Source organism: Vespa mandarinia, chromosome 10, assembly GCF_050613455.1.
Source record: "Vespa mandarinia isolate Hongniang chromosome 10, ASM5061345v1, whole genome shotgun sequence".
Classification (NCBI taxonomy): domain Eukaryota; kingdom Metazoa; phylum Arthropoda; class Insecta; order Hymenoptera; family Vespidae; genus Vespa; species Vespa mandarinia.
Window position 1 is genome coordinate 1117501 of NC_140819.1, and position 25274 is coordinate 1142774.

Below are 25274 nucleotides of genomic sequence, written 5' to 3' on the forward strand. Positions count from 1 at the left end.
TAATAATAATAATAATAATAATAATAATAATAATAATTATAATAAAAATAATAATGTAACATATTATATAATACTGTTACTTAATATAATATGAGGATATCCTTGGATATAATTCCCCGTTCTCATTTCTTTTGATTTCCTCAGTTATCGATTGAGAGATCGGCTCTTCCAATCGAATTTCTGATTTAGTTTCTAGTGATTCTACTGATTTCATGCCGTAGATATCCACTTCCTCTTCTACAAGCTCATCTTTCTTCGTCACTTTCGCTTTGTCGTCATCTATCTCATTTTTCATTCTTCTCATAGATGGTGGCATACTCCGAGACCTGTAGAAAGGACTTCTTCTAATGGCTAAATTATCCCACCATGCTTCGAGGTATTTTGTAGCATCTTTGACATTCTCCATAAGGACATTGGGTGGTGCATCTTTGTCCAATAAAATTCTTCTCTTTTCCAGTGCCGTATGTTCTGGTATACTTTTGTTTAGCTCCGATATTTTCTTTTTCCAGAGTTGCCAGTCTATAAGTGACGTCTTTCGTTCGTACGAGAACCTCTTCGTGAAAGGTGTCAATTCCTTTTTGCTCAACTCTTTTTCTTTCTTGAATACTTTACTTTCTTTTCCTGCCTTAACGATGTCTGAAAAGAGTACGATTACATCATTAAATATTCTCTCTCTCTTTCTCTCCCTCTCTTATTCTCTCTCTTCCTTTCTATAAACTTTCCTTACCGTCCTTTTAAGAATAAATTTTTTTATTATGGTAATTGTAAAGATATGTAAACTTGGATTAAATCATTTACTTTACTATGAAAACTAATCCAATGTTGTAATTTATCTTCAAAATGAAGAATTGTGTTGTTCTTCGAATAAATAAAATGGAATTACTTTCTTATCTTTGGTTTACGTCTATGAATAAAACAAACTATGGTGTTAATTAATCAATTTTGAATAAATTTTTAATCAACTGTTTAGCATTTTATGTGCAATTAATAGTGATGATAGTAGTTGTAATAATAATAATAAAAATAATAATAATAGTAATCATCATCATCATCATCATCATCATCACCATCATCATAACACCGAACTGTATTAAGCTATTACCAAGTGGTGTCAATTACAACTATTAAATTGATTTATATCTGGAACTGACGTCCATTAATGCTAGATCTACCTTCGGATATTGCAAGTTATAAATAGATTCAATCGATCATATTAATATTCATTTACTTAGTATTAATTTAGATTGTAAAATACTTCTGAATACTTGTAGTGGGAATGTTTACATACGTGCATATATGCAATATGCAATTCGAATATAGCAGAACATGGTTTACTCTCATTTCTCATTTTCGTGATTTCTGTACAACTTATGTTTACGATGAATGTTCTCTAACTACCATATAGCTACTCCTAGTATTAGAACTTCTCTGCAGTTATAATATTACTTGTACAACTAAAGTTTAGGCGCATATATATTGTTCTTATTTACATGTACGTAATTCTTTTATATATTAAAAATTCTATTAAATTATTATAACGTAAGCTACGAGAATCAAAATAATATTTTATCACATTTTTGATGATCGTTTGCCACAGATACAGAGAAATATTAATTTAAATTGAAACGTCTGGATGATTTTATTAAACAATAGAGTTAAAAATATTCATGACTATGAATGATTCAACCAATCGTGACCACTTTCCATACGTTCATCTAATATTTATAAAGAAAAGCAACGAAATCGGTTTTGGTGAAAAAAGTTGAAGCAAAGGTGTGCGCACGCGCACCAACATCCAATCCTCCGACACCGCAAGCTTTGTACTAACCGCAGTTACTATGGTGTTCTTAATTAAACTTTGATCGTAGAAAACCCTATCGACCGAGAGAGTCCATTGCTTGTAAAAGTCGTCGATAATGTTGAAGATAGTGCTTAAGGGAAAGTGCAAGATAATGTTTCGCGCTTACTCGTCGGATGGTTCGTTAAATCGCTTTACGTTTTAATTATATTATAGGAAACGAAGAAAATGTATTAAAATGAAAATTGCATATGTTGAATAAACTGACGTATATTTAAATGGAAATATTTTAAATGCATAGAAAATATATGTCTAAAAAAAAAAAAAAGAATAAGAAAAGAAAAGAATAAGAAAAGAAAAGAAAAAGAAAGAAAAGAAAATAATTATTACGTATAATTATCATTAAATTTAAAAAATCACATAACACAAATCGTTAATTATTATCAACTGAATTGCTATTGAAACTGAATTATAATTATTTAAATTTCAATCAATCAAATGAAACTGAACTTTTAAGTTGCAATCTATCATCTAAGTTCTATATATACACACACACACACACACACACACACACATATATATATATATATATATATATATATATATATATATATACATATCTGTTCGTTCGTGCGAATAGCATAGTCTACTATCATCGAATCGGCTGCGCATTCGAGCGCTATCATCGACTTGGCTGTCTTGAGTGGCATAACTGCGTAGCGAGAACTCGATTATAGGTCAGCGGTTTGTCGCTTTTATTAACTCTGACTAACGTTCACGCCCCAAATCTCACTGTTCGGCATTATCCTCCTTGGCAATTCAATTACCTCATTAGCCTGAATTAATGGCGCTTACTAACGAAAATAGGTCAGAAGTGTTGAATATTTTGCCTTGTAAATATTCTTTTTCACGCGAATCTACGCTCGAAATTGTAACATTTACAAATAATAATCTCTTTTTTCTTTTTTTTTTTTTTTCGATGAAGAGAGGAGAGGCAGGATAAAAACGAATTTACAAAAAAATCAATTTCTTTCATTACTCATCGTTATTCCTATCACAATTTATAAAATGAAATCAATAAATTAGTCCGAACAATCGCAATTATTGTGCAAGAACTAGTATTGTTCTTTCATCGAAATTGTGTCTATATAATCTATAGAATTCGCTGTTTGATCTCTATCGACCGAATTCCATAATTAGATCGATCGAAGATAAATTAGCGGGATTAGTCATATTAGCTAGAAATGTGGACTGGTTCTACAATCTCTCGTCCAATATATGTTTCCCATAATCTTTATAATATATGTGTATATACTTATCTAATGGAGCATCGTTATTAATTATATATAAAATACAAATATTGTATTAAATATTTTTTTAAATGTCGTTCAATATATTCGTTGAGATATTTAATTATTTTGAAAATAATCAAACATTTCGAAGGGAATCTCGATTATTTCCGATTGTAGTTATAACAATGCAATAACAACGACGAATTCGATTAGAGTTATATTATTATTTGCGTTACCTGCACAACAGACTTCTGGTTCACAAATATCCATGGCACAAATCTTCAGTGGTATCTCGCTAAGAGCTCGTTTCTTTCTAGCTTTTCTTTTAACTAATTCCTCAGATTCGACACTTTCCACCTCGAGTTTCGTGACAATTTTCTCGGATGGAACGGAGATTTCGACCTTAATCGATGATTTCCATGGCGTCTTCAAATCTAAACTTGTTTGCTTCGATTTTTTCCTCGATGTTTCTTTCAACAATTCAACTGGTTCCTGGTTCTTAATTACTTTTGCTTCGTGTTCCGTCTGTTCGGCCTTCAGATAAATGTTGTATATTCTTTCTATCTCTCTACTATCTTCCGAATCATAAGCTTCCTTCTCCTGAAATAACGGAATACATGCGAGAATCGAAATTTTAATTGATATATGAAAGTTTCATATATCGAAGATAACTTTCTCATCTTTCATTATTTCTTTTCATTTGTATTTCATTTTAATGCAATATGAAACTTTGAAAATGAAATGAATTGGATCGTGTAATTTCAATTCGTTGTTACGTGAACTCTCCTTAAGATGAAATAAAGTTTTCGAAAAAAGCTTAGTAAAAGTTAAATGGGACACTGAATCAGGTTGTTCAAATACCGCTTTCAATTTAAGAAAATATTGTTTCTCCGCTTCAATTATTTCTTCATCATCGGCAAACGGACTGCCTCCATGATAAATAATTTTTTTTGCTTTCGACTTTCTGACATCTTTCGACTTCGTCCTTTCTTTGCCTTTATACTTATATTTTAAAGATCTACCTTCCACCGAAGATATTTGTGAAGATATATGAGTAAACAGCATTGCCATCTCTTTTTTTCGAGCTTCCACTCCTTTTTCGTATTGACTACATCTATCTAGATACTATGAACAGAAAAAAGGTAAGAATAATTTAAATGTCAGATATTGTATGGAAAAGTTTCAGAATCAGTAAATTTCGTTCCTTTAGAAGATATTCAAAAATTTTAAAATGTTCTATATAATATGTACACAACATGCAAACATCGTTACGTTGGTTAGGATTTCCTTTGACTGTTGAGTGAAGTTAGTTTTTATCTAATTTTCTCTTTCATTCCTTATATTTGAGCTGAATTGAACTCAGGACTTCGAAAAAGTTATTTGAAGTTGCCGCTCGCAACAACAAAAATCAAATGAAAAGAATATTTCGATTGAATTACTGATTCAATTAATAAATCTAAGATACTCATAGCGTTCATTTTTTAAGAAATAACAAACAATTAAGTAAAATTAAGAACTTCTTTAAAGATATATGAAAACGAGAAACAAGTAAAAACTTACCGAAAGGAAGAAATATTTGTCATTGGGAAATGTGGTAGTAAATAAGCCTCCGCATATGACGAAATAAACATTGCCATTGGTGGAACCGATGGCCAAAATTTTACCATCGTTATGAGGTTTGATAGTTGTTAAAGATTTTTCACAGATTTGAATTCTATAGCACGTTGTATTTATTCCTTGAAAAAGATCATATGCATCCAACGTACCTTCCGTATTTATCGTAAAGAATAGAGACAATCTGGATCTGCTCCAACATCCTCCCGTTAGACAGCCTAATTTTTTCCTATAAAAAAACAATCAATATGTCCATTTGTAAATAAGAAATGCGATCTTTAAATTATCGTTGAAGTACTCTCGAAAGTACTCTCGAAAAATAAACCTAGCAAAAGTCTTGAAAATATTTAAAGACCTTTCAAAACTAATAAATAATCATTCTATAAGTCTGTTTAATTACTCTCAGCAAAATGAACGTGCTAAACTTTTAAACTGTTTTTACAAAGGAAAGTTTAAATGTACGATGGAAAGATGTATAAACTGAAGTACGAGTAACTGTGTACTTATATATATAAGAAACCATTTATTAATCTGACAATATCAATTTTTAAAACTATGTTAATTAAATATGTTTTACTTCTTTTGACAAGTACAATAAATACAATAATTTAAACTTTCAGAACACTCAATATAATTAAAAAAAAAAGAGAAAAGAGAAAAGAAAAAGAAAATGAAGTAATAAAGTGATTGGCTCCAATCGATTATTTCAAAGTCGTCGTCAATAATAACCATCGTCAATTAACGAAAGCATTACGAAGCAAATGAAAAATTCTATTTGAAAAAAGCTCTCCTCCGAAGAAAAATAAATTCTATTTGAAAAGGATCATTACCTTCCTGTCTGGACCAGGCAATGGTCTCTAGTCTCCTCTGTCCAAACCTTGGCGTGATTGTTACCGACAGTCAAAAAGTTCTTCAAACTACTAGGATTCCGATCGATGGTCAATACCGATCCAAGATGACAATAGAATCTCGTATAGAGTTTCTCGGTATTTGACATAGCTCTCCTATTGACGCTTACGATGGTCCCGTTCTCAAGTCCAGCGAAAAATTTACTACCCATGGTAGATTCGTATTGAAGCACGGAGATAGGGATAGATTCATTTATGCTCTGTCTCTCGGGATATTCCAAGTCCATCACTAGAACCTCCGTTGGTCTTCTCAACTTCCTGATGTCCCACCACTTGATTGTGCCGCTGTTAGACGACGAAAAGAACTCGGTATTGGTCTTGGAATGGATCCAGTACGCCTGGCTTACTGGATTTCTTTGGTTGGATGAAACAAACAAAAAAATGGTGATTATATCTGACTTCGAATTACTTTCAACTTATCCAAACGTCATTTAGAGGCAAAAATTTTTTTAATTGTGTTATAATATCGCTATCAAAATCCTAATAAGTTAATTATTCCTCATTCAAGATTCTTTTATCTTTGTGATAAAAAAAAATATTTCCTTTCTTTTTGTTTCCTTTCTTGCTTTTATCCTTCAACGAATTCCTTTTTTGACACATTCTTATCGAAACACTATGTATAATCCTCAATCACGTAAATGGCTCGAATATCAGGTGAACGAACATCTACTAAAATGAGATATAATCCCACCACACCTGTGACTGTTCAAAGGTTCCGATATTTGTACCGGCGAATCACCGGTTCTTGTGTCCCAGCTGCACACTTGACCGGACATCAAGCCACTTATCAGCAACGACGGGTCACGTTGATTAAACTCGATAGCCATAGACGCCGAAACTGACTTTAGGATCAGTGATGGTTTGTTCGGTATTTCTATAATGTTAGAGAGAGAATTAAATATCTGTTCTATGTATTATATATAGTTTTCGAATAAGTCAATATCGATATTGTTGCACTCGTCAAGATAATTATATTGCCATTTTTTCGTGTATAAAAATTATTTCTTTTTTTTTTCGTTCCTATCGTCTTTATTATAAATTAAATTATATATATAATCGAAGTTTAAAGATAAAACATAAAAATTACTTTATGCATTGAAATTAAAAATAAAAATTATATACCAACATTCCAAATGTAAGCGTTTGAGCTCAAATTTGTCGGTAACTCGATTCGATCTTTGAAGCAATATGCAACAGCAAATTGATGTGTGTCCATTGACCAACACAAATGGTTAACAGGTCTCACGTTTAATTCTTGATCGGAATACACGCATTCGATTCTAAAAAAAAAATAGAAGTTTTCTAAAAGATTTAAATATTTCTCTCAATCCATTCTTATCTTGACACTATCTATATATCACAGGAAACGTATGATTTTCCAATAGTGACCATCATAAATCGTATGCAAAGGATGCCTTTACACGAACGTTCTCGTCACCATCGTAGTAATCTCGTACTACGTATTGGCATTCTCGGATTTACTATCCTAGTATTTCCTCTCGTCGAATCGCAATTCGTACGGGTTTGTATTGTGTGTGCTTGTATGCGATAAAATGGCTTACTAAATTTTATGGTGGTATCACCGCATTATTTGTCTTGTGTAGAAGCAATAAGAGTAACGATATGTTCTAGATTATTTTTGTCATAATGATTATTTCAACTTCTTTATAATGTTGATTAAATTTAGATCGGATCGTTATGAACATAGAAACTTGAAAAAGTAAACAAAAATAAAAAAAAAAAAATATATATATATATATATATATACGTATGTATAATTCAATTATTTAAAAATGATATCTTAGATTATACCTCATCTCAGGAGAAATCGTTAATTTCGTGGGTATCATGTCACTGAAATAATTATCGTGAATATCGATAGCATTATTTTGCATCACCATATGTTCCATTGTCTAAGAAAATAATAAATTATAATGATTCCAATGAATTTTTACAGTGGAAAAAGAAAACTATTTTGCTTACTTCCATAAGTGGATTCATAGAAGCAGTCCAATTGTCACTTTTGACGACTCTTTGACGAAATCTACGAACTGCTTCTTCGTCTAATGGATTTATTTCTTTTGGCCAACTACCCTCAAAATGGCGTATTCCCGAATTTTTTATTTTTCCTGACGTAGTCTGAATCTGCTCATACAAATGGATAAAATAGTATTAAAAATATGAGTATAAAAATATAATTCTTAAGATAAGTCTGATCTAACCTCGTGGAGTGCGTATTGTACTGATTCTTGAGTACTACTATGATTTATTTGTTGACTAATAAAGCTTTTGTGAAGACGCGGTTCTGGAAGAATATCTTCTTCGACAGTTGGCCCAATATCCTCGAAAAAACATTGCTTGCCAAATTGATTTCTTTTTTTAATGTAAACGTATTTAGAATCCATTATTCTCCAAGAGAACTTTTCAATGCACTTTAAAAAACAAAGTAGATATAAAAAGGAATCAACAAAGATAAGAATGAAAGTAATGATAAAAATTCATCGATTATAAAAAAGAATCGGATGATATCGCGTTGTGTTTCGTCGAATTGTCGAAAGTTCTTCGAACAACTGCTATTCTCTATTCGATCCATATCTATATTCGGTTTGAATGCAAGCAAAACTTTTTTCTTTTTTTATTGTTGGAAGATTTGAAATAATGAAAGATCGCAAAAAACTGGATCCCAATTCATTCTGGCATTGCATCCTCGAAATTCTACGCATAAGTTTCGGCTCGCGATATCGATAGTGAGCGTAGTCCTTGTCGATATAGGATTACGATCCCTCGAATAGCATTAAATTTACCAATCAATGCGCCTGCACAAGGCCACAAATCGCGTAAGCTACGATGGTGCATGGTTTCTACTAATGAATAGGAGTTGCCGTACAGTCCCTATTGGCATCATTCTAACCGATATTGATCGATCAAGGACAGATATCGAGAAGTACCACACGAAATTCGAAATTTCTCAACGAAAGCAATTAGCAGAAACTCTCATTATCATCATTCACCTATGAATCAAACAAAATTTATTGATCACGAATGAGCTTTTGATCGGCTATTGAGCAGACCCACTATGTTTGAAGCAATTCTATAAACGGCTGAAGATCTCTCTTTCTCTCTCTCTCTCTCTCTCTCTGTCTTTCTAATATCGTTGCGTGTTTCGTTTCCTCGAACTAGCATTCAAAGATTCACTTTCGAGAGAAGCTCTTCAAAAGCTTAAATCTCAGCTATTCGCTAATTGGCCAAAAGCTTCTCTTTAGATATGATATATATCTATAGGCTCGACGACGTGCCATTACTCATCGATCAATTAGCTGATATTCCAAGTAACACGATATCTCCGTGAATGCTGAAACTATGATATCAAGTTACCTGTCCCCTTGCCTCAACTCGATAATTTCTCGACGTATGTTACGCTGCTACGTATCCTAATTGTACAATATGATAATACTAATAAATAAAGGAAAGAAATAAAGTCATTCTAGAAGAACGATTTTATCGAAGGAAACTCATCGAAAATATCTTTGACATTCATAGATGATACTCTTTGCCAATTGAAAGAGCGTTCGAAATTCTTAACTGATGTGATGCTTTAACTCTCGCTAAAAGCATCTATTAAGAAATAATGAAGCACCATTTTCCATCATACCGATCGCACGATAAAGCAATGTACCATTTGAATTTATTCGATGAGCTCGTAAGAACGCGTTAATACTTCACATAGGATATCCGTTGAAATGAACTTCGTGTAACGAGCTTGTAACGAGGAAACGAGCCTGGAATGAAAGCATTGCGCATGATAATCATCCTAAAACTGCAGAAACAAGAAAAACAGGAGATTGTGAAATGATAAAGCTTTGAGAGAGATAACGAGAGCGTTGAGAATAGTTAAGAGAGAAAGAGGGATATGGTCCTTCAAAAATATAACGAAAAATAAGTCGACGTTAAAGTTGTCTCATCATTTTTAAAATTTTTTAAATGAGATTATCTTCGATGTATCGATACAAACGATAAAATCAATCTTAAAATTGTATAAATCTTATATTCTGATATTTGCATTATACGCTGAGAAAAAAGACAAGCTATTGAAAGAAATTTCAAGTATACTTATCTGTCTTGAACTTTGCTTCTTATGAAAGAACCGAGTAAGTCTAATTATAAAAGGCATTATCGGAGAAAAAGTATCATTTAGCTTCTCTCTCTTTCTTTTCTTTTCTTTTTCCCTTATTTTTTTTTTTTGTTTGTTACTCTTATTACCCTTTGTCTGCAAATTAGAAGGAATGAGAACCGTTGTTAAAGGAGATTGATTTTAATTGATCTTCGACACGACGTTCTAAAAGAAAAAATGAAACTGTAGAGAATCTATTAAAATAATATTTATAACGATCATGAAAGAGTCGACTAATTTTGCTGTATAAAACTTCATATGAATATCCCTGATATATTTTTTTTTCTTTTCTTTTTGTATAAAATATACTCTTGTCTTTAAATCAATGTTTCGTTGTTTGAGCTTAAGAATAAAGTAAGATAGAGTAGTATGGACGTAGAAAGAAAGAGGCAGATAGAGAGACAGAGAGAGAAAGAGAGAGAGAGAAGAAAAAAGAAAAAGATGGTCTTGCATGAAAAAGTACGGGCTTCCACGCGACAAATGACAAGAAGTTCTCTCATTTATCACCATCTTTCTTCCTATATTTTCATCGGTTACGTTGCATCGCTTATACGAAAGTGCATCAGAGTACATTGCTTTATGGATACATTTCCCCGTTCGTTGCATTCAAAATGATAAATCTCTTATGTTTACTAGAATCACAGCAAGAGCTTACCGCTTTCAAAACCTTCGACTAAAATGTGATTTAACATGTGTTAAAAAGTTTTCATTACATTGTTGAATGATAGATTCATCACTGTGATCGAATAACTTTTTATGTGATCGTTTCTCTAATTCGACGAAAAGAAACAGATTGATAATAAAACTTTATGTACAAAATAATTGATACTTTTGTAGAAAAAGAATTAAAATTGTTAAAAATGAAAAACGTTATTAAAATTCGAAACGTTAGTGAAACTCGAACTTTTATTTTCGTAACCAGAATGTTAACTGAAAAGAAAATTTGATAGAAGTATTTTTCTTTTTTTTTTATTATATAAAGGACTTGTGTTTGCTTATGTATGTGCGTGTGTATATATGTGTTTGGAGGAATGATAAATAAATAAATAAATCATTTTTATCGATGTTAATACCTTAAAACATTTGATTGCAGATATTCGATGGTTGGTATCATCTCGAGCATCGATCCGTGATGAAGAGATCGATCGATCCGCACATGGAAGTACATTCCAGACTGATAAGAGATTCAAGAGTTCGTCGAGCAGAACAACAACGAGCAAAGTCGCGAAGTAAACGGGATTTATTAATCAAGCGCGGTCCGTCCAATGCAAAAGTTATTTTAAACGACGAGAGATGGCCTCAAATGTGGTACCTGGTATGTTCCTTTCATGTTATACCTAATTTTAATAATCTCGAATCATCTGAACATTCATAGACCGTATTTCGTATCTATTTCTCTTAGTAGTTTATGAACATCTAATTCATAGTATCGTCCTGAATATTCGAGGAATTTCTAATATGACAGATGCTTGAATTCTAGGTAGATTCTTGTTTGCACCCTTCTCCCTATCTCGACCTACGAATGATTATCATTTATATGAATCGAACTTTCTTTTGATTAATTTATTAAATGATTTTTTATATTTCCATTCATTTATAGGTACTCGTTTAACATAATATTTTTTTATTTAATTTTATTAAATGTAGAAAAATAATAATCACATAATAAAAATAAATAATCAGTAACAAATATGAAAGTTTATAACTATTTACGAGTGAACGATTGATTTTCTTTCTTTCTTTTCTTTTTTCTTTTTGTTATACCAACTTTTTTTTCGATTTGAACTCTCGGAATCGATCGTTACATATTTTTTATTTTGCTTTATTCGTATTACAAGAAGAAGGGGAAGCACGTGAGTGGATTAATGAGAAGCATTCTTTAAATCTTTACTGTTCGTATATCCGAACTAGTCTTTGGATTCGTGGAAAAATAAGCGAAATGGAGCATGGACGTGCTTTGAAAGACTAAACAATGTTACCGCGTTAACGCATTTTCCTCCTTTCTTTTTCTTCGTTATCTACTATTTTTACTATCTTTTTTTTTCTCTATCCCGTTTCTTTAGAACAGGGGAAACGGTTTGGACATGAACGTGCAGAATGCCTGGGCCGAAGGAATCACCGGAAGTGGCGTCGTGGTCACGATTCTCGACGATGGCTTGGAAAAAGATCATCCTGACCTCTACAAAAATTACGTGAGTCTTGCGAATTGCTCACTGTGACTTATTTTATATTTCACGATTCCTGTTATTTCAAAAACATGAACGAAATAAAAAAAGAGAATCGCGTTCACCTTTTCTTTTTTTTCCTTCTTTCTTATAAATTATTATTTACGAAATCTTCGAAGTTGTATTTTTATTATTAAAATATAATTCTTATATGGTTAAGAAAATTTTAAATATTATTAAATTCAAATCATTAATTTTTCCTTGAAAGAAATAACATATTCAACTTATTAAATAAGATCTATCAAGAGATTAATATCAAAATTGTAGGATCCTCAGGCGAGTTATGACGTTAATAGTCACGATGAAGATCCGATGCCAAGGTATGATCTTGTGGACAGCAATCGACACGGTACCAGGTGTGCCGGAGAAGTTGCAGCGACTGCCAACAATACTGTCTGCGCAGTTGGTGTTGCCTTTGGAGCAGGTGTTGGTGGTAAGTCTTACTTCAAAGATTCATCTTCATAGTCTCCAAACTAGGAAAGCTTTTCGTTTCTCTTCCCTCTTGAATTTCAAGAAAATTCAACTTTTCTCTCTCTCTCTCTCTCTCTCTCTCTTTCTCTCTCTGGCTCTCTCGCTTCTTTCTTATGCTTGGGAAAAACTGTTCTCTTCAAATTGGATTTGCGAATTCTGAGTAATTTTATTATATACAATATACCAATGGATTTTAAGCCAGCAACATTTCAACACACTAAGCAATAATATTCAACATGCATATTTTTCAAAGCATACATTTTCATTAAACTTTCTTTCTCTCTTTCTCTTTCTCTCTCTCTCTACACACACACACGCACATACACAATACCTTTCACATTGGTATCTCAACTCGTTGTTATTCTACTTGAAACAAGAAAGAGAGGATTTGCTTTTTTTGTGATGGTATTAAAAATACCATTTCATAGTACATACGGAATACTAAAAAATTAATAATTTTGATACTCATGTCAAATACTTTCAGCTCCAATAAACTTCTACGCCAATATTTGAAACTTCTTACTGCTTTGTTGAAACAACCGATAATGTTGTTTTTTACTTTTATTAATTAAAAATACAAAGGGTCGACTAATGAATATAAAGGTTCACTACGTTTTCTAACCCATAAAAACATGACCCAATTTGCGAAATACAAGCGATCTTTATCCGAATAGAGCATGAGGATTACAATTTGCTTGATATTATCCTAAGTAAAATCAAAATTGAATTCTATTTCAACATCGTTATCGAATTCAAACCGTTTTGTATTAATAAATAATAAACGATATTGTTTCTAATCTCGTTTCTAAACGATATCTATAAAACCTTATATCTTTCATTAAATTCTCATAATCTTGTAAAACTATAATAATCTTATAACTTATGTTTTCAGGCGTTCGAATGTTAGACGGAGACGTAACAGATGCAGTTGAAGCCAGATCACTTAGTTTGAATCCACAGCATATCGATATTTACAGTGCTTCATGGGGTCCTGATGACGATGGCAAGACAGTCGATGGCCCTGGTGAATTGGCAACAAGAGCTTTCATCGAGGGAATTACCAAGGTTAGTTTCTAATATGCGTCAATAATTATGAATGTAGACTAATTAAGGAATTTAGACAAATTAATTTTATCATTAATTCTGTTTTATATCGATCTACATTACAATAGTATCTATGGAATTATTTTTGACAAAAAATAGTTGAAATTATACCATTTATGAGAGTTCGTAGCAATGACGTAAAAGTTTTATTTCAATTCCAAAAATATTCGCGTAAATCAAGATTTCCCCTTTAAAATTTCCTACGTTTCGTACATTTACGACCTTTCAGTTTGATGATGAATGTCGTGAAGAATGATGTGAACGTTGAAACATCGCGATACGGTCCTTTACTTTTCATGCAAGTAGGTATACCCGAAAAAAGAGGATCTGAAAAAAACCTACCTGAATGAATCCCGTAGACGTAATAAACTTGAAAAATTTATATAAGTAGTCATGAAAGTTTGAACAAATCAATTCCATATGGCAGAAGGTTTTTTTTAAAGGGAAATAGAACACAAACATCGAATTTTCGATAACTTCTTTTTGTTATCGTCATAACGTTTATCAATAAATCATTAGATAATTAGATTAATCAAATATGGTTAAAATTAAATGTCCAAGAAGAACGTATTTCTAATCGTAATAAAAATAAAATGATGCTTAAGTCACTTGGTGGTATTATATATGTATATATTGTTAAATTTTTCATATAATTTATACTTATTTCTATTGTAAGAACAAATTACTATAAATTGTTAAGAAACATAGTAACGCTGGAATATCTAAGTTTAATCAGTAGTTACGATAAAAGTTTTCGAGTATTTTCATTAGATACACACGACTTCTTATCTTCATTTCTTCTAGTTTTTCTTCGTTTTCACATAGAGTATCTAGACAAAACGTTATAAGACAAGTTTACTAACGTTAAAGAAAGTTTCCTAAACGTTAAAACTTTTCAAAGGTCTAGGTATTTCTTCAAAACGTCATAAAACTAGGATATAGAGTCCGTCGATATCTTTCCCGGAAATTTGATGCAAAGAATTTCAATGTAGAAAATATACATGTCACTTTCTCTTCTTCCTCTTCTTCTTAACACTTTCAAGAATTCGAAAAGTTTGACAACTCGGTGGAATTCTGTGAAAGTTTAGCTGAGCTTTTCGTGAACCCACGAAAAGCCTCAAATCTTTCCAAAAAACTTCTCCAGTAGACACTTTCTTATACTTATTTCTTCTTACTGCAAAACGACAAATCGATAGTGGATCGTCTGGATCAGTAAACAAATATTATCCAGACAATCCAATTTTTGAAACTTAGAATTTTGTCGTAAGATCGTCAAAAAGTGACGATAAACATAATCCGATTAGAACAAGAGAGAAAGAGAGAGAGAGAGAGAGAGAGAGAGAGAGAGAGAGAGACAAAAAAGAAAGTAGTCGCAGTAAAGTAGTCCTCGAAGCTACCAGAGCCACCTTAATAGACTCCGAGGGAAAGGTGGAGGTCAGCTCTTGGAAAGTTTCTAATTGGGTGCTTTTAAGTTACCTCAACCAAAACTCTCTTACTCACACGCATTACCATTTTAAACTCACTCCGCTGCAATGTGGCCGTAAGTCATATGCAAATATTAAAAGGTACTTTGGATGCGAAAGCTCGTTAAAGCATCGTTCGAAAAAGAGAGAGAAAAAAAAGAAGAAAAGAGAAAGAAAAAGAAAGGCTAGTTCTTACGAAGAAGAATACGAGACGTTCTTCATTCAAGACGTCAAAGTTTTCCCAGGGAAAAAAAAGAGTCATAACGTGAAATAACTAATTCAAAAAGGTCAGATCATGGAAATTATTTTCCAATGATATTCAACTTCGCACATTTTAAAAGCTCCGATTCGTCCGCCCTTTTCCAAAGCATACAACAATATGATACGATGAAATATTACTTGACACTGTTATTATAAAATTGAAAAAACTTTTTATGAAAAAAACAAAACATAATAACAGAAAATATTTTGTCATGCATATACGTATTTTATTCCAGCGTATACAAAGGATTGCATGGTACATTGTAATCGATCTTATATTATCCGTAGCTCGAAGAAAATTTTGAAACGTTTATAAACCAATTTCAAGAAAAGTTTTCTGTCCATATTGCTCATTTCCGATATATAATATTCTTTTTAAATGCCTTCACGTATGCGCATATCGATCGGTAGTCACGCTCGAATAAATTTTCCTCCTCCTTCTTTTTCTGCCGCCAGTACCAAGCCACCCTCAGGAATGCCCTTCGTATTTTCCATAATCCGCTAAATAAATTTACCCGTGTACGAGAATACACTTTACCGAGTTTTGGTACGCGATTTACGAATCTCGCTTTAATACATACTCGGAACCTTTTTACGAGAGTGCTCGAACAGAAAATTTGCGACTCATTTTTTGGTAATATTCAAAGAATATTCGTGCAAAACAACAATAAGTAAGACATTAAACATTGAACGAAACTACCCGTTATCGTACTATAGGTGAATGATGAATAAATGATCAGCTTGTAACAGTTATCGGTTTTCGAACGTTTGCTCAGAGAAATTTAAAGCGAGATGATTTCAAATTATTCGATGATTTCGCTATCTGCAGTGTTTGAAAACGAAAAAATCTTTTGAGAAAACCTAGAAAATTAGATCATTTTTTTTTTGTATACTAACACCTTGAAATTATGAATAAATTAAGATAGAAATTCGTAAGTAAATTATCGAATTACGAAGAAATTTATATTCTTTGGTATTATTTTAATTTCTATGTACATTTTAATAATCAATTGAACGACTTTGTCTTATTGTTAGTATGATAGATAGAAGTTCTTTTGAGAACGTCTTCGACTATCCTTTATATCGAATGTAGCCTATATCCGCGATACTGCATTCCTTTGTCCGCGCGCCGAAAGCGAAGAGAACAATATTGAAGTTCCTTTCAGAAAACAATTTCGATGATCCTCGTCGTAGCGAAATTGCGTTCGTGCTACGATTCCCCCGATACTTGGCCCTTGGGTATAAGCGGTTGGAAACTAGCATTCCAATTCTCAACATTTTAATTAACTTTAATAATGAATGAAGCTCAATCGATGAGTCTAAGCTAATGAAAAGTATAGTTCGATATAATTTTCCTCTCGAATATCCAAATTCGAACAATTTCAATGAGCTACTATTTCCTATGTTTTGTAGTTATACTTAGTAGTTATATTTTGTAGTAATGATAGTTATACTTTGTATTTATACTTTTATAAAATCAAATCATTTATGTGGATATTTTTACAAAGTTACGTACATTAGAAAAAGAACAAAAAAAAAGAAAGAAAGAACTATCAAAACTGTAAATTTGCAATGTATGAACTTTCGAAAATTGTATAATTTATAATATATAAACATTCAAAAATCTATAACGGTGTCAAAATTTATTTGGAAAGGATTTAAGTATAAAGGATTTTCATAGGAGTACTATAACATTATATAAAGATACTGAATGTAATTATCCCATTTTATAAGAGTGTTATATATGTAGTGAGACACTCACATGTGTATACTTAGATTCGTGTTAAGTTCTCGTGTTCTCTTTGACACGCACCGCGTGTAGTTGATAGTCTCGATCGGAACACTTTGATCATTCAAATTTACTCCCTAGACGAGAATTTCATTCGTGTCTCTGTCGTGTGTAACTAAGAAAGACGTGTTAATTAATGTGACAGGAGATATAAGCGTAAATATCAATTGTTATTAATGTGTACTACTATATACACTAGAACAAAGAAAATTCTTAATTTCTTCGCTATTGATTTCTGATATTTTACTGATACTCAATAATATTAATAATATTATCTAATAATGATGCATAATACTCTTAATATCAAAATTAATGAGAGGTAGAGATAAATAAATCTCAATATCTATTCTATTACTTGATGTACTTTGAATAATGTTCAAAATTGGATATTTTTAAGATAAAACATGATTGAACTCTTGATATCCGCCAATAAAGCAATGGGTGCATGTTTAATAAAGTTAGATTGGAAATACAGAGAGAGAGAGAGAGAGAGAGAGAGAGAGAGAGAGAGAGAGAGAGAGAGTAAGAGAGAGAGAGAAAGGGAGAGAGAGAGAGAGAGAGGATCTCATCAATGATACGAGTTATACCATTAAGCCTCGCAAACTCAGGGACGTTTGATCAACAGGGACGCAACGGGAAGGGTTCGATCTTCGTGTGGGCCTCTGGTAATGGTGGCAGAGACCACGATAACTGTAATTGCGACGGTTATACCAACAGCATATGGACTTTGTCCATCAGTAGTGCAACTGAGAATGGGTTGGTGCCTTGGTACAGTGAAGCTTGCTCTTCTACCCTGGCAACGACCTACAGTTCTGGTTCAACTGGTGAGAAACAAGTAGTCACCACTGATCTTCATCATCAGTGTACGAGCAGTCATACTGGAACTTCGGCATCGGCACCTTTAGCAGCTGGAATATGTGCTCTTGCGTTAGAGGCAAATAGGGATCTCACATGGAGAGATATGCAGCATATCGTCGTTAGAACGGCCAAACCAGCCAATCTAAAAGCACCCGATTGGGTTACCAATGGAGTCGGTAGAAACGGTGAGCTTTATATTTTTATATCATTTTTATGACATGATTTTGTTAGAATGTTAAAGATATTGCTCATTTAAGAGATCTTCTTTCGTGGCGGTACATGTTCTGCAATTTTAATACTTAAATGTATGTGATTGCAAAATTGTAAAATATTAATGCTTAATGCATAATATAACATATGTGCCATAATTTAGTTTTCCGTTAAATTTCATAGAAAAAAAAGAGTTATGTTAATGGAATTCTTTTATTATTCCCAATTTAATATTTACTTAACATAGTGTAATATTTTTCTTTTATAAAAGTGTAATAGATCGTACATTAAAAGTTTAATACGTTATGTAAATCTAATGCAATTCTTTCATCTAATGTCTTTTTTATAATATTTTATACGGAAAAAAATATAGTATAATTCGCTGTCATCATTTTCTTATATTACACTTCTCTTACATTATCGTTAATAATTTTTTTTAATTAACGTTTTGAAATTGATTTTACAAATGTTTCATCAAACAAATACTATCGACATAATAACTTCTTGTTTTTTTGTTCTTACATAAGTTACTTTGTTGCAACGTCAAGTTCGTTAATTCAAAATATGAAAAATAAGAAACAAGGAAAGAAATGAGACCCGATCGTTGGATGGAAGGTTGAATTTAATGGAAAATTTTTCAATCTCAAGCTTCTATCTCGACATTCCATTCTGAAATACCAAGAATTCAGGAAGACGGCAGGCTTGAATCGTGCATGCATCGGTACTCTTGAAAACCTATATACGAGTCCACGTTACAATCTTTTTTCAGAAATGTCAGGAATTTTTTCGGTTATTCGTACTTCGATTCCAATAGCGAACAATTCAAGTCAAAAGCACGCAAGTTCTCTAGTTTCTCAGAAATTCATTTTTCGCTTTGCGATCTCTATCTCTGTTTCTTTCATTCTTTCTTTTATCCTTTGTAGCGAAATTTTACCAAAAGACACACATGTTCGAGAAAATATCCTGACAAAAAGATTTCATTTCATTGAGCAATGTCGTTCGTTCATATATAAAAATAATAAAATTATACATTAATATATATATATATATAATATATATTCTCTTATCGAAATTATAAATTTTTCAAAGAAAATGAAATTATTATTAAAATTGTTCTACCGTAAAATAATTCAATTAAAAATTTATTGATCAGTGAGTCACAGTTTCGGCTATGGATTGATGGATGCCACCGCAATGGTGCGTTTGGCTAGAAGATGGAGGACAGTTCCTGAACAACACAAATGTGAAGTATCTGCGCCACATTCGGGCAGGTAATAAAAAGTTATTAAAATTCATGTTTCAATTTCGACGTACGAAACGTAAAAACGTCAAATCGGAAAGTTTAAATTACGTATCGAAAGAGATAAAATCACAACGACAACGAATAAGAATTTCTTTTTTTTTTCTTTTTCTTCTTTATATTAATGACGTAATAATATCTTTTGAAAAATTATATATATCATTTTCTTCTTGAACTTGATTCAACCTATTGCCCGAAAAATATTATCAACCTCAATTTATTTCGAACACACTCTTACAACCTGGTAAGTCTAGTAAGAAACGGATCTCTCTCTTTTTTTTCTTTTTTCCTTTACGATCGTAGCGTGTCGTCTTGTCTAAAGAAGAAAAGGTCCTGGAAAGGAGCTTTCTGTAGATTAGACATCTGTTCGAGGAAAACTAGATCCTCTTGAAGCGAATGTTATCGTTTTGAAACAACCCCAAGGAAAATGTAGGAAACGTATTATGTATAATACATCACTCTCACCATCATCAGATGTGAATTTCTATTTGTAGTTCTTGATATCCCAAACAAAGAAAGGAATAAGAGGATCATCGTTTGTTCGCAGTAGATCGTAAAAATTTTTTAATTTCGAATGAAAATCAAAATATTCTATAAAATTGAAGAAATAATATAAGTAGGACAATATTTAAAGGATAATTTATTATAGAATATATTAAAAATTTATTATATAATAAAATTTAATATAATATATTAAATTTTTAAATTATTGTTCATTTTTCAGAGCAATACCACCAAAGAGTCAATTGGTTCTCGACTTGCACGTGAAGGAATGCAGCGGAGTTAATTTTTTGGAACACGTACAGGCAAGTATCCTTTTTAAATTCTCTTAAAATTTCTTTACAATAGTTGTATTTTCGAAAATTTAAAAATTCTCACAATTTTAAAGCTTTCTCATCAGTTAAACTGTAAATAATTCGTCAGCGAACGAGGATTCTGTTTACCGACTTACCCAGCTTGATTGGAGTTTAATTACTTTCTTTTTTAATCAACGCTATAACCAGCTCAAATCCTTTTATTTTGTATTTTTCTTTTAATTCCTCTTGATTCGAGCATTAATCAATTTTTCGTTACTTATACTTAATGTTTACGATTTCTTCAATTTCGTTAAATCATTCGTCGATTTTAATATTTATGTAAAATAGCTTTAAGTTGTATTCTTTATTATAGCTTTCAACAAAATATTATTGAATATTTTTATTAAATTCTTGATGTATTTTTCTAGCATGTTAATTTCTTCATATTCGTTTATAAGTTTAAAAATATTTTGTTGAATTAATTGAAAAAAAATTAATCAATATCAAGTAACAATTGAATACTTTAAAGATTCGGTTTACACGAAATCAAATAGTTATACTCGTTTCGTAAATTTCACTTTCTCTTTCTGATAGTATTCTCGTTGAAAACGTTTGGAAATGATTCTTAAAGCTTAAAGTGGCTTTTAGTATTGGGCACTTATTGTTGGACTGTGAAAAGGGTCGTCGTTGTGCTAGTGAACGATCGAAAGAGAGAGAGAGAGAGAGAGAGAGAGAGAGAGAGAGAGAGAAATAGAGCAAATTATGATACGATCGTCTGGACGCTCTTATCGTAGGCGAAGGTGTCGCTGATGGCTTTGAGAAGGGGGGATCTTCAGATACAACTAACCTCTCCTCAGGGCACGAAGAGCACTCTCCTAGCGAAAAGACCGCACGACGTCTCCAAGGCTGGTTTCAATCAATGGCCATTTATGTCAGTTCACACGTGGGGCGAGAGGCCACACGGTACGTGGAAACTCGAAATTCACAACGAGGGTCGATATTTCGGTAAGTTCTCACATTCATTTTAACGTTTGTCCCTTTTATTCCCTCGACAAGATCAATTAATTCGAGATCGAATTCTCTGTTTTTTTTTTCGATTGATTGGCTTTGAAAACTCATCCTCTTAAAAAATAGAAAAATAAAATAAAAAGAATCTTGCAAGATCGATATTTTGTTCGTTGACTAATACGAAGATAGATTTTGCAATATCGAACGGAAGCTTATAATTTACATATAGTGAAAGATAGTAACAAATACTAAATTATTAAAATGGAGTTTTTAATTTCAATTGTATATCTATAAGACACGTTTCCGTTATAAAGATGATCATTGTCGAAATTGACAATTTCTTCAAAATGAACTATGAATATAAATTATTAATGAAACGCTGTCGAAATCACTCCAGTAGACCGATCCGTTAGTGTATTCATCTCGAGTATACTTATTTTTGTGTCTTTACTGTTCTCGAACGAATTGATTTGCTGGAGCCATCGAGGCACTGTTTTATGAATCTGTTAGACGTCGATATTTATGTAACGCCTTCTAATTCCATAATTTTTGAAAGGGATATAATGGAGCTTACGTGAAGTGCCAACGAATCAATTATGAGATTCCTCTGTATATTACCTCGAAGTAGTCGGGGGAAAAAAAGAATATAAAAGCAAGTAGAATAGAAGACATAAATAATTTTATTTCCCGGGCATATCTGTGTAGAAGTAACAAAAAAAGGGAACTCCCTTCAATTTCCAAGTCACATCACGAACGATCCAGCTTGGATCGATCAGAGTACAAAAAGCAGGTCGTGTCATATTCAGGGAAACGTTCGCGTCTCGAAAGTCTATCTGTGTCAAGATCACGCGGACTTCCTTATCGAAAATACGCTGAGGTAGGTCGTAACTCGCATAGACGAGTGCTCGCATTATCGTATCTAAAGATAATTTCGTATTCAAACTCTGGCTCCGATGGCTGGCGCTTCCTCTTCGTTCTCGTTAAAGCATCAATGACGATGATACGCGGTCAAGAGGATGGTTTAGCGGCGAAGAAGCTCGGCTAACCTTGTACGAAGCTAAACTCCAAGTTAAGATCACTTGAAATCCCATTAAAGCTGATAGTTACGCATAGCTTGCGTTTAACGCTAACTTGCACTACTATTATAGTAGCACCTACCTCATTCCTTCACTTCGTCACTAACGTTCGGTTTAATTCTCTTCCTTCTCATTCCCCTATTCCTTCCTTACATCAATGCGCACCTTTCTTACATCAATGCGCGTACACATCAAAACGTTTGCACGGTATTGTATATCCTCCAATACGGTGCGCTACGTATTCCAGACGTTTTAGAAATTCAGACAATTGCTCTTAAGCCATTGAAACGCATCCTTAGGTTAATCCAAATTCCTAACTCTCTATGGATACATGTATGTTCATGTTTGCGAACGTGGATCGAATTCGTAAACTGTAATATCGTGGGATTTCCAAGTTCCATCGATCCGTATGGCTCCAGCCTCGAATATCTATCGTTTGTTTTTATTCTTTCCATATTGACTGAATACTACTGATGTATAAATCAAAAATCCGACAGCTTTCGAATATTTATTGTAAACCACAAATATTCTCTATACGTTCGTTCTCGTAATCGTTCTCTTCGCTTGTTTTCCTGCTGCTTTTATCGAGGCCGTGCAACGCTTCACGAATGGGCGTTAATTTTCTACGGAACATCGACGTTACCTGATCGGACGGAATACGCCCTCTACAATCCTGCCAGTATGAATATGCCACGAAGACCGTTCGTTAAACCGCGCGAAACGACGTTTACTAAGACTCAGAATGCCTTGACAGCTTCTTCTAAGGGCAAACAGTCACAGCACAAAGCCGAAAAGACAGGTAGCCTGAGTCCGCCATACGTGGTCAATGCTCAACTTCAATCACAAAGGAAGAACAAGGTTCGGGGACAGCACAAGAACGGGAAATCCGCAAATCGACCAACTCCCAGGCCAACGGCACAAACTTTGAGGGGACTGACGTCTATCAGAGGTCCTGCCGTAGCGGGAGAAGTTCGATTGATTACATCCAGACCAAGGGGAAGAAGTACACCCAGTCCCGTTACTACGACGACAATTCGAACCAGTCCAACTACCAAAATAAAAACGACAACGGTCTTGACCACTAGGCAAAAAATCATTGAACCGGTCACGATCACACCGCCGCTTCAAAGAGGTTTGATTCTAATGGAACCTGCTGCGAAAGCAGCCACCAATAAGGTTCCAGCAATCTTTCAACAATATCCCAAGATCCAGCAACTCTATCCTCTTTATCCTGTTTATGCTGGCGCTCGTGGAGCTGGACAACAACATGCAACCAGAGCTAAGGGTCTAGACTTATTGCAAGACGAACAATTCGATCCTAGGAATCTACAATTGGATAAGGGTACCCTTATTTGATTGATGCATCTGTTAGGATCGAATCGAGTTGTTCCATCGAACAATGACGTAACTTACCCTCGGAAATTGCTTCAGTTTGCGATCGTAATATCGACCTGGAAATTCCTTATATTGTATATACATTCGTAAAATTATATCAAAAAATTTTTATCACATTTTTATTCATATTTCTATTTTATCGTTATCGTCATTCAAGAATCGTGAAATTTCATGTGTAATATCAAATATCGATCGATTCCTTTTCCGATTTTCTGAATATGCGAGATTTCCTATTCGGTAATTACATCGGACGATTGGTCAAGGACTGAAGAGTCTAATCGAGCGGCAATTATTCATTCATGACGGAAACCAGGTCGTTATATTTTCCATTGCCATTGAAGCCATTCAGCCGTTATATTTTCAAGCGTCATTCGCGTTCATGGATCCATCTCGGTGCGATCTCTTTTTTTCTATCTACTTCTTTCGTTGCACTTTGCATTTCAGTAGTGGTACAATGTGTGTAGAAAAGAGACAATAAAAAATAGAAAGAAAAAAGAAAGAATGCATAGTAGTATAAGCAAATATCCCGTGGTCATTCAAAGGATACCGAGGGATTTAATCTTGTAGAACTTAAATTTTGCCCTTTTTTCATTTTCACTTATTGTTCGCCGTCTATTCATTGTAAAACTGCACTTGGCCGTAATTGCTGTAATAGCCATTGGTTTTGTTTTTACCCTGATATATCGTCTTACACCACCACCTTCTTCACCTTATTATACTATTATACTCCCCTTTATTTTGTCCATTTAAAGAGTCATTTTTCTCTCTCATTTTTTTTTTAAATGTTCCACTATCCTGCCACAAATTACGAGAATGCATTGTTTTTCTTTTTCATTTTGTTTTTTCTTCCCTTATTATTATGCGACTCATTTAATTATTCGTCAACGTTTTTCCATGGTAGACGCATAAATACCGATGTGCTTGTAAGAGTAATTAATGATTTGCTTGTTGATTGCATCTCCTGCATCACTGATGTTCTCGATAAATGTATGATTAATTTAGTGTTGTTTACATGCATCGAATAAGAACCATCGATATGCGATTGTCCTCGCTTCATTTAGATCGCAGTTTGTCCGATGATTTTGCGTAGACTCTTCAATAAACGATAATTGAACAATTTTTATAATACAAACAAAATTCGCTGGTAGTATTCAATTTGTAAGCCCAAGTAATGTAAACTAAAAAAAAATCAGGATGCTTCGATTGATATTAATTATGATAAATAGTTTCTCGTCGTACACTATAAAAATCAGAATTTTTCTGAAACTATAAATCACATTACATGTAAAACATTCTTACTCTCTATTGTATCTAAAATCCATCATCATATTTCTACTTTACCATTCTACTTTCTTTTAAAATAAGTTAAGTGCTCCTAAACAAAGTTTCCAATGAGAAAAAGATTTAGAAGGTACCTATCAAAAGTATTATCCACTGCTTTTCCTTGTATGTTCACTTAGTTACGCCATTTCATTTCCCATCTCGATTCCACTTTCTGTTAGCACGTAACAGAAGGAACACACGGCTATATCCT

General features: G+C 32.9%; 3 protein-coding genes across 4 annotated transcripts in view; 1 reads left to right on the top strand and 2 right to left on the bottom strand.

The window, feature by feature from the left end:
- LOC118444725 (furin-like protease 1) overlaps positions 1–25274 on the top strand; it is a 176993-nt gene that overhangs the window by 134549 nt on the left and 17170 nt on the right. The window contains exons 3-11 of one of the 2 annotated variants that reach the window (XM_035873277.2): positions 10877–11098; positions 11847–11975; positions 12276–12441; positions 13372–13544; positions 17722–18139; positions 19318–19435; positions 20189–20270; positions 21056–21266; positions 22935–23687. In XM_035873277.2, the coding sequence (XP_035729170.1) occupies positions 10877–11098; positions 11847–11975; positions 12276–12441; positions 13372–13544; positions 17722–18139; positions 19318–19435; positions 20189–20270; positions 21056–21266; positions 22935–23687 (2272 nt within the window). The remainder of the gene's footprint in view (positions 1–10876; positions 11099–11846; positions 11976–12275; positions 12442–13371; positions 13545–17721; positions 18140–19317; positions 19436–20188; positions 20271–21055; positions 21267–22934; positions 23688–25274) is intronic. The other variant, XM_035873276.2, reaches the window with a different exon arrangement.
- The window catches only part of LOC118444724 (dynein axonemal intermediate chain 2-like), a 93240-nt gene that overhangs the window by 7640 nt on the left and 60326 nt on the right, over positions 1–25274 (bottom strand). Inside the window, exons 3-6 of the mRNA XM_085659722.1 lie at positions 5535–5966; positions 4651–4933; positions 3952–4215; positions 3327–3690 (exon numbers count right to left, since the gene is read on the bottom strand). Coding sequence (XP_085515848.1) covers positions 3327–3690; positions 3952–4215; positions 4651–4933; positions 5535–5966 — 1343 coding nt within the window. The remainder of the gene's footprint in view (positions 1–3326; positions 3691–3951; positions 4216–4650; positions 4934–5534; positions 5967–25274) is intronic.
- On the bottom strand, positions 6263–10978 carry LOC146872691 (dynein axonemal intermediate chain 2-like). Its single transcript, XM_085659814.1, has 6 exons — positions 10857–10978; positions 7835–8044; positions 7596–7757; positions 7425–7525; positions 6735–6892; positions 6263–6486 (listed from the first exon to the last, which is right to left on the bottom strand). Exons 2-6 carry the CDS (start codon positions 8015–8017, stop codon positions 6263–6265), a joined length of 828 nt encoding a protein of 275 aa, XP_085515940.1. The 5' UTR covers positions 8018–8044; positions 10857–10978.

What these genes read in the sequence shown, in the direction of transcription:
- LOC146872691 (XM_085659814.1), bottom strand. Translation starts at nt 8,017, where the DNA reads ATGGATTCTAAATACGTTTACATTAAAAAAAGAAATCAATTTGGCAAG. An exon ending in TACAATACGCACTCCACGAG is followed by an intron (nt 7,758 to 7,834) that starts GTTAGATCAGAC and finishes TTGTATGAGCAG; the next exon opens with ATTCAGACTACGTCAGGAAA. An exon ending in ACGATTTCTCCTGAGATGAG is followed by an intron (nt 6,893 to 7,424) that starts GTATAATCTAAG and finishes TTTTTTTTTTAG; the next exon opens with AATCGAATGCGTGTATTCCG.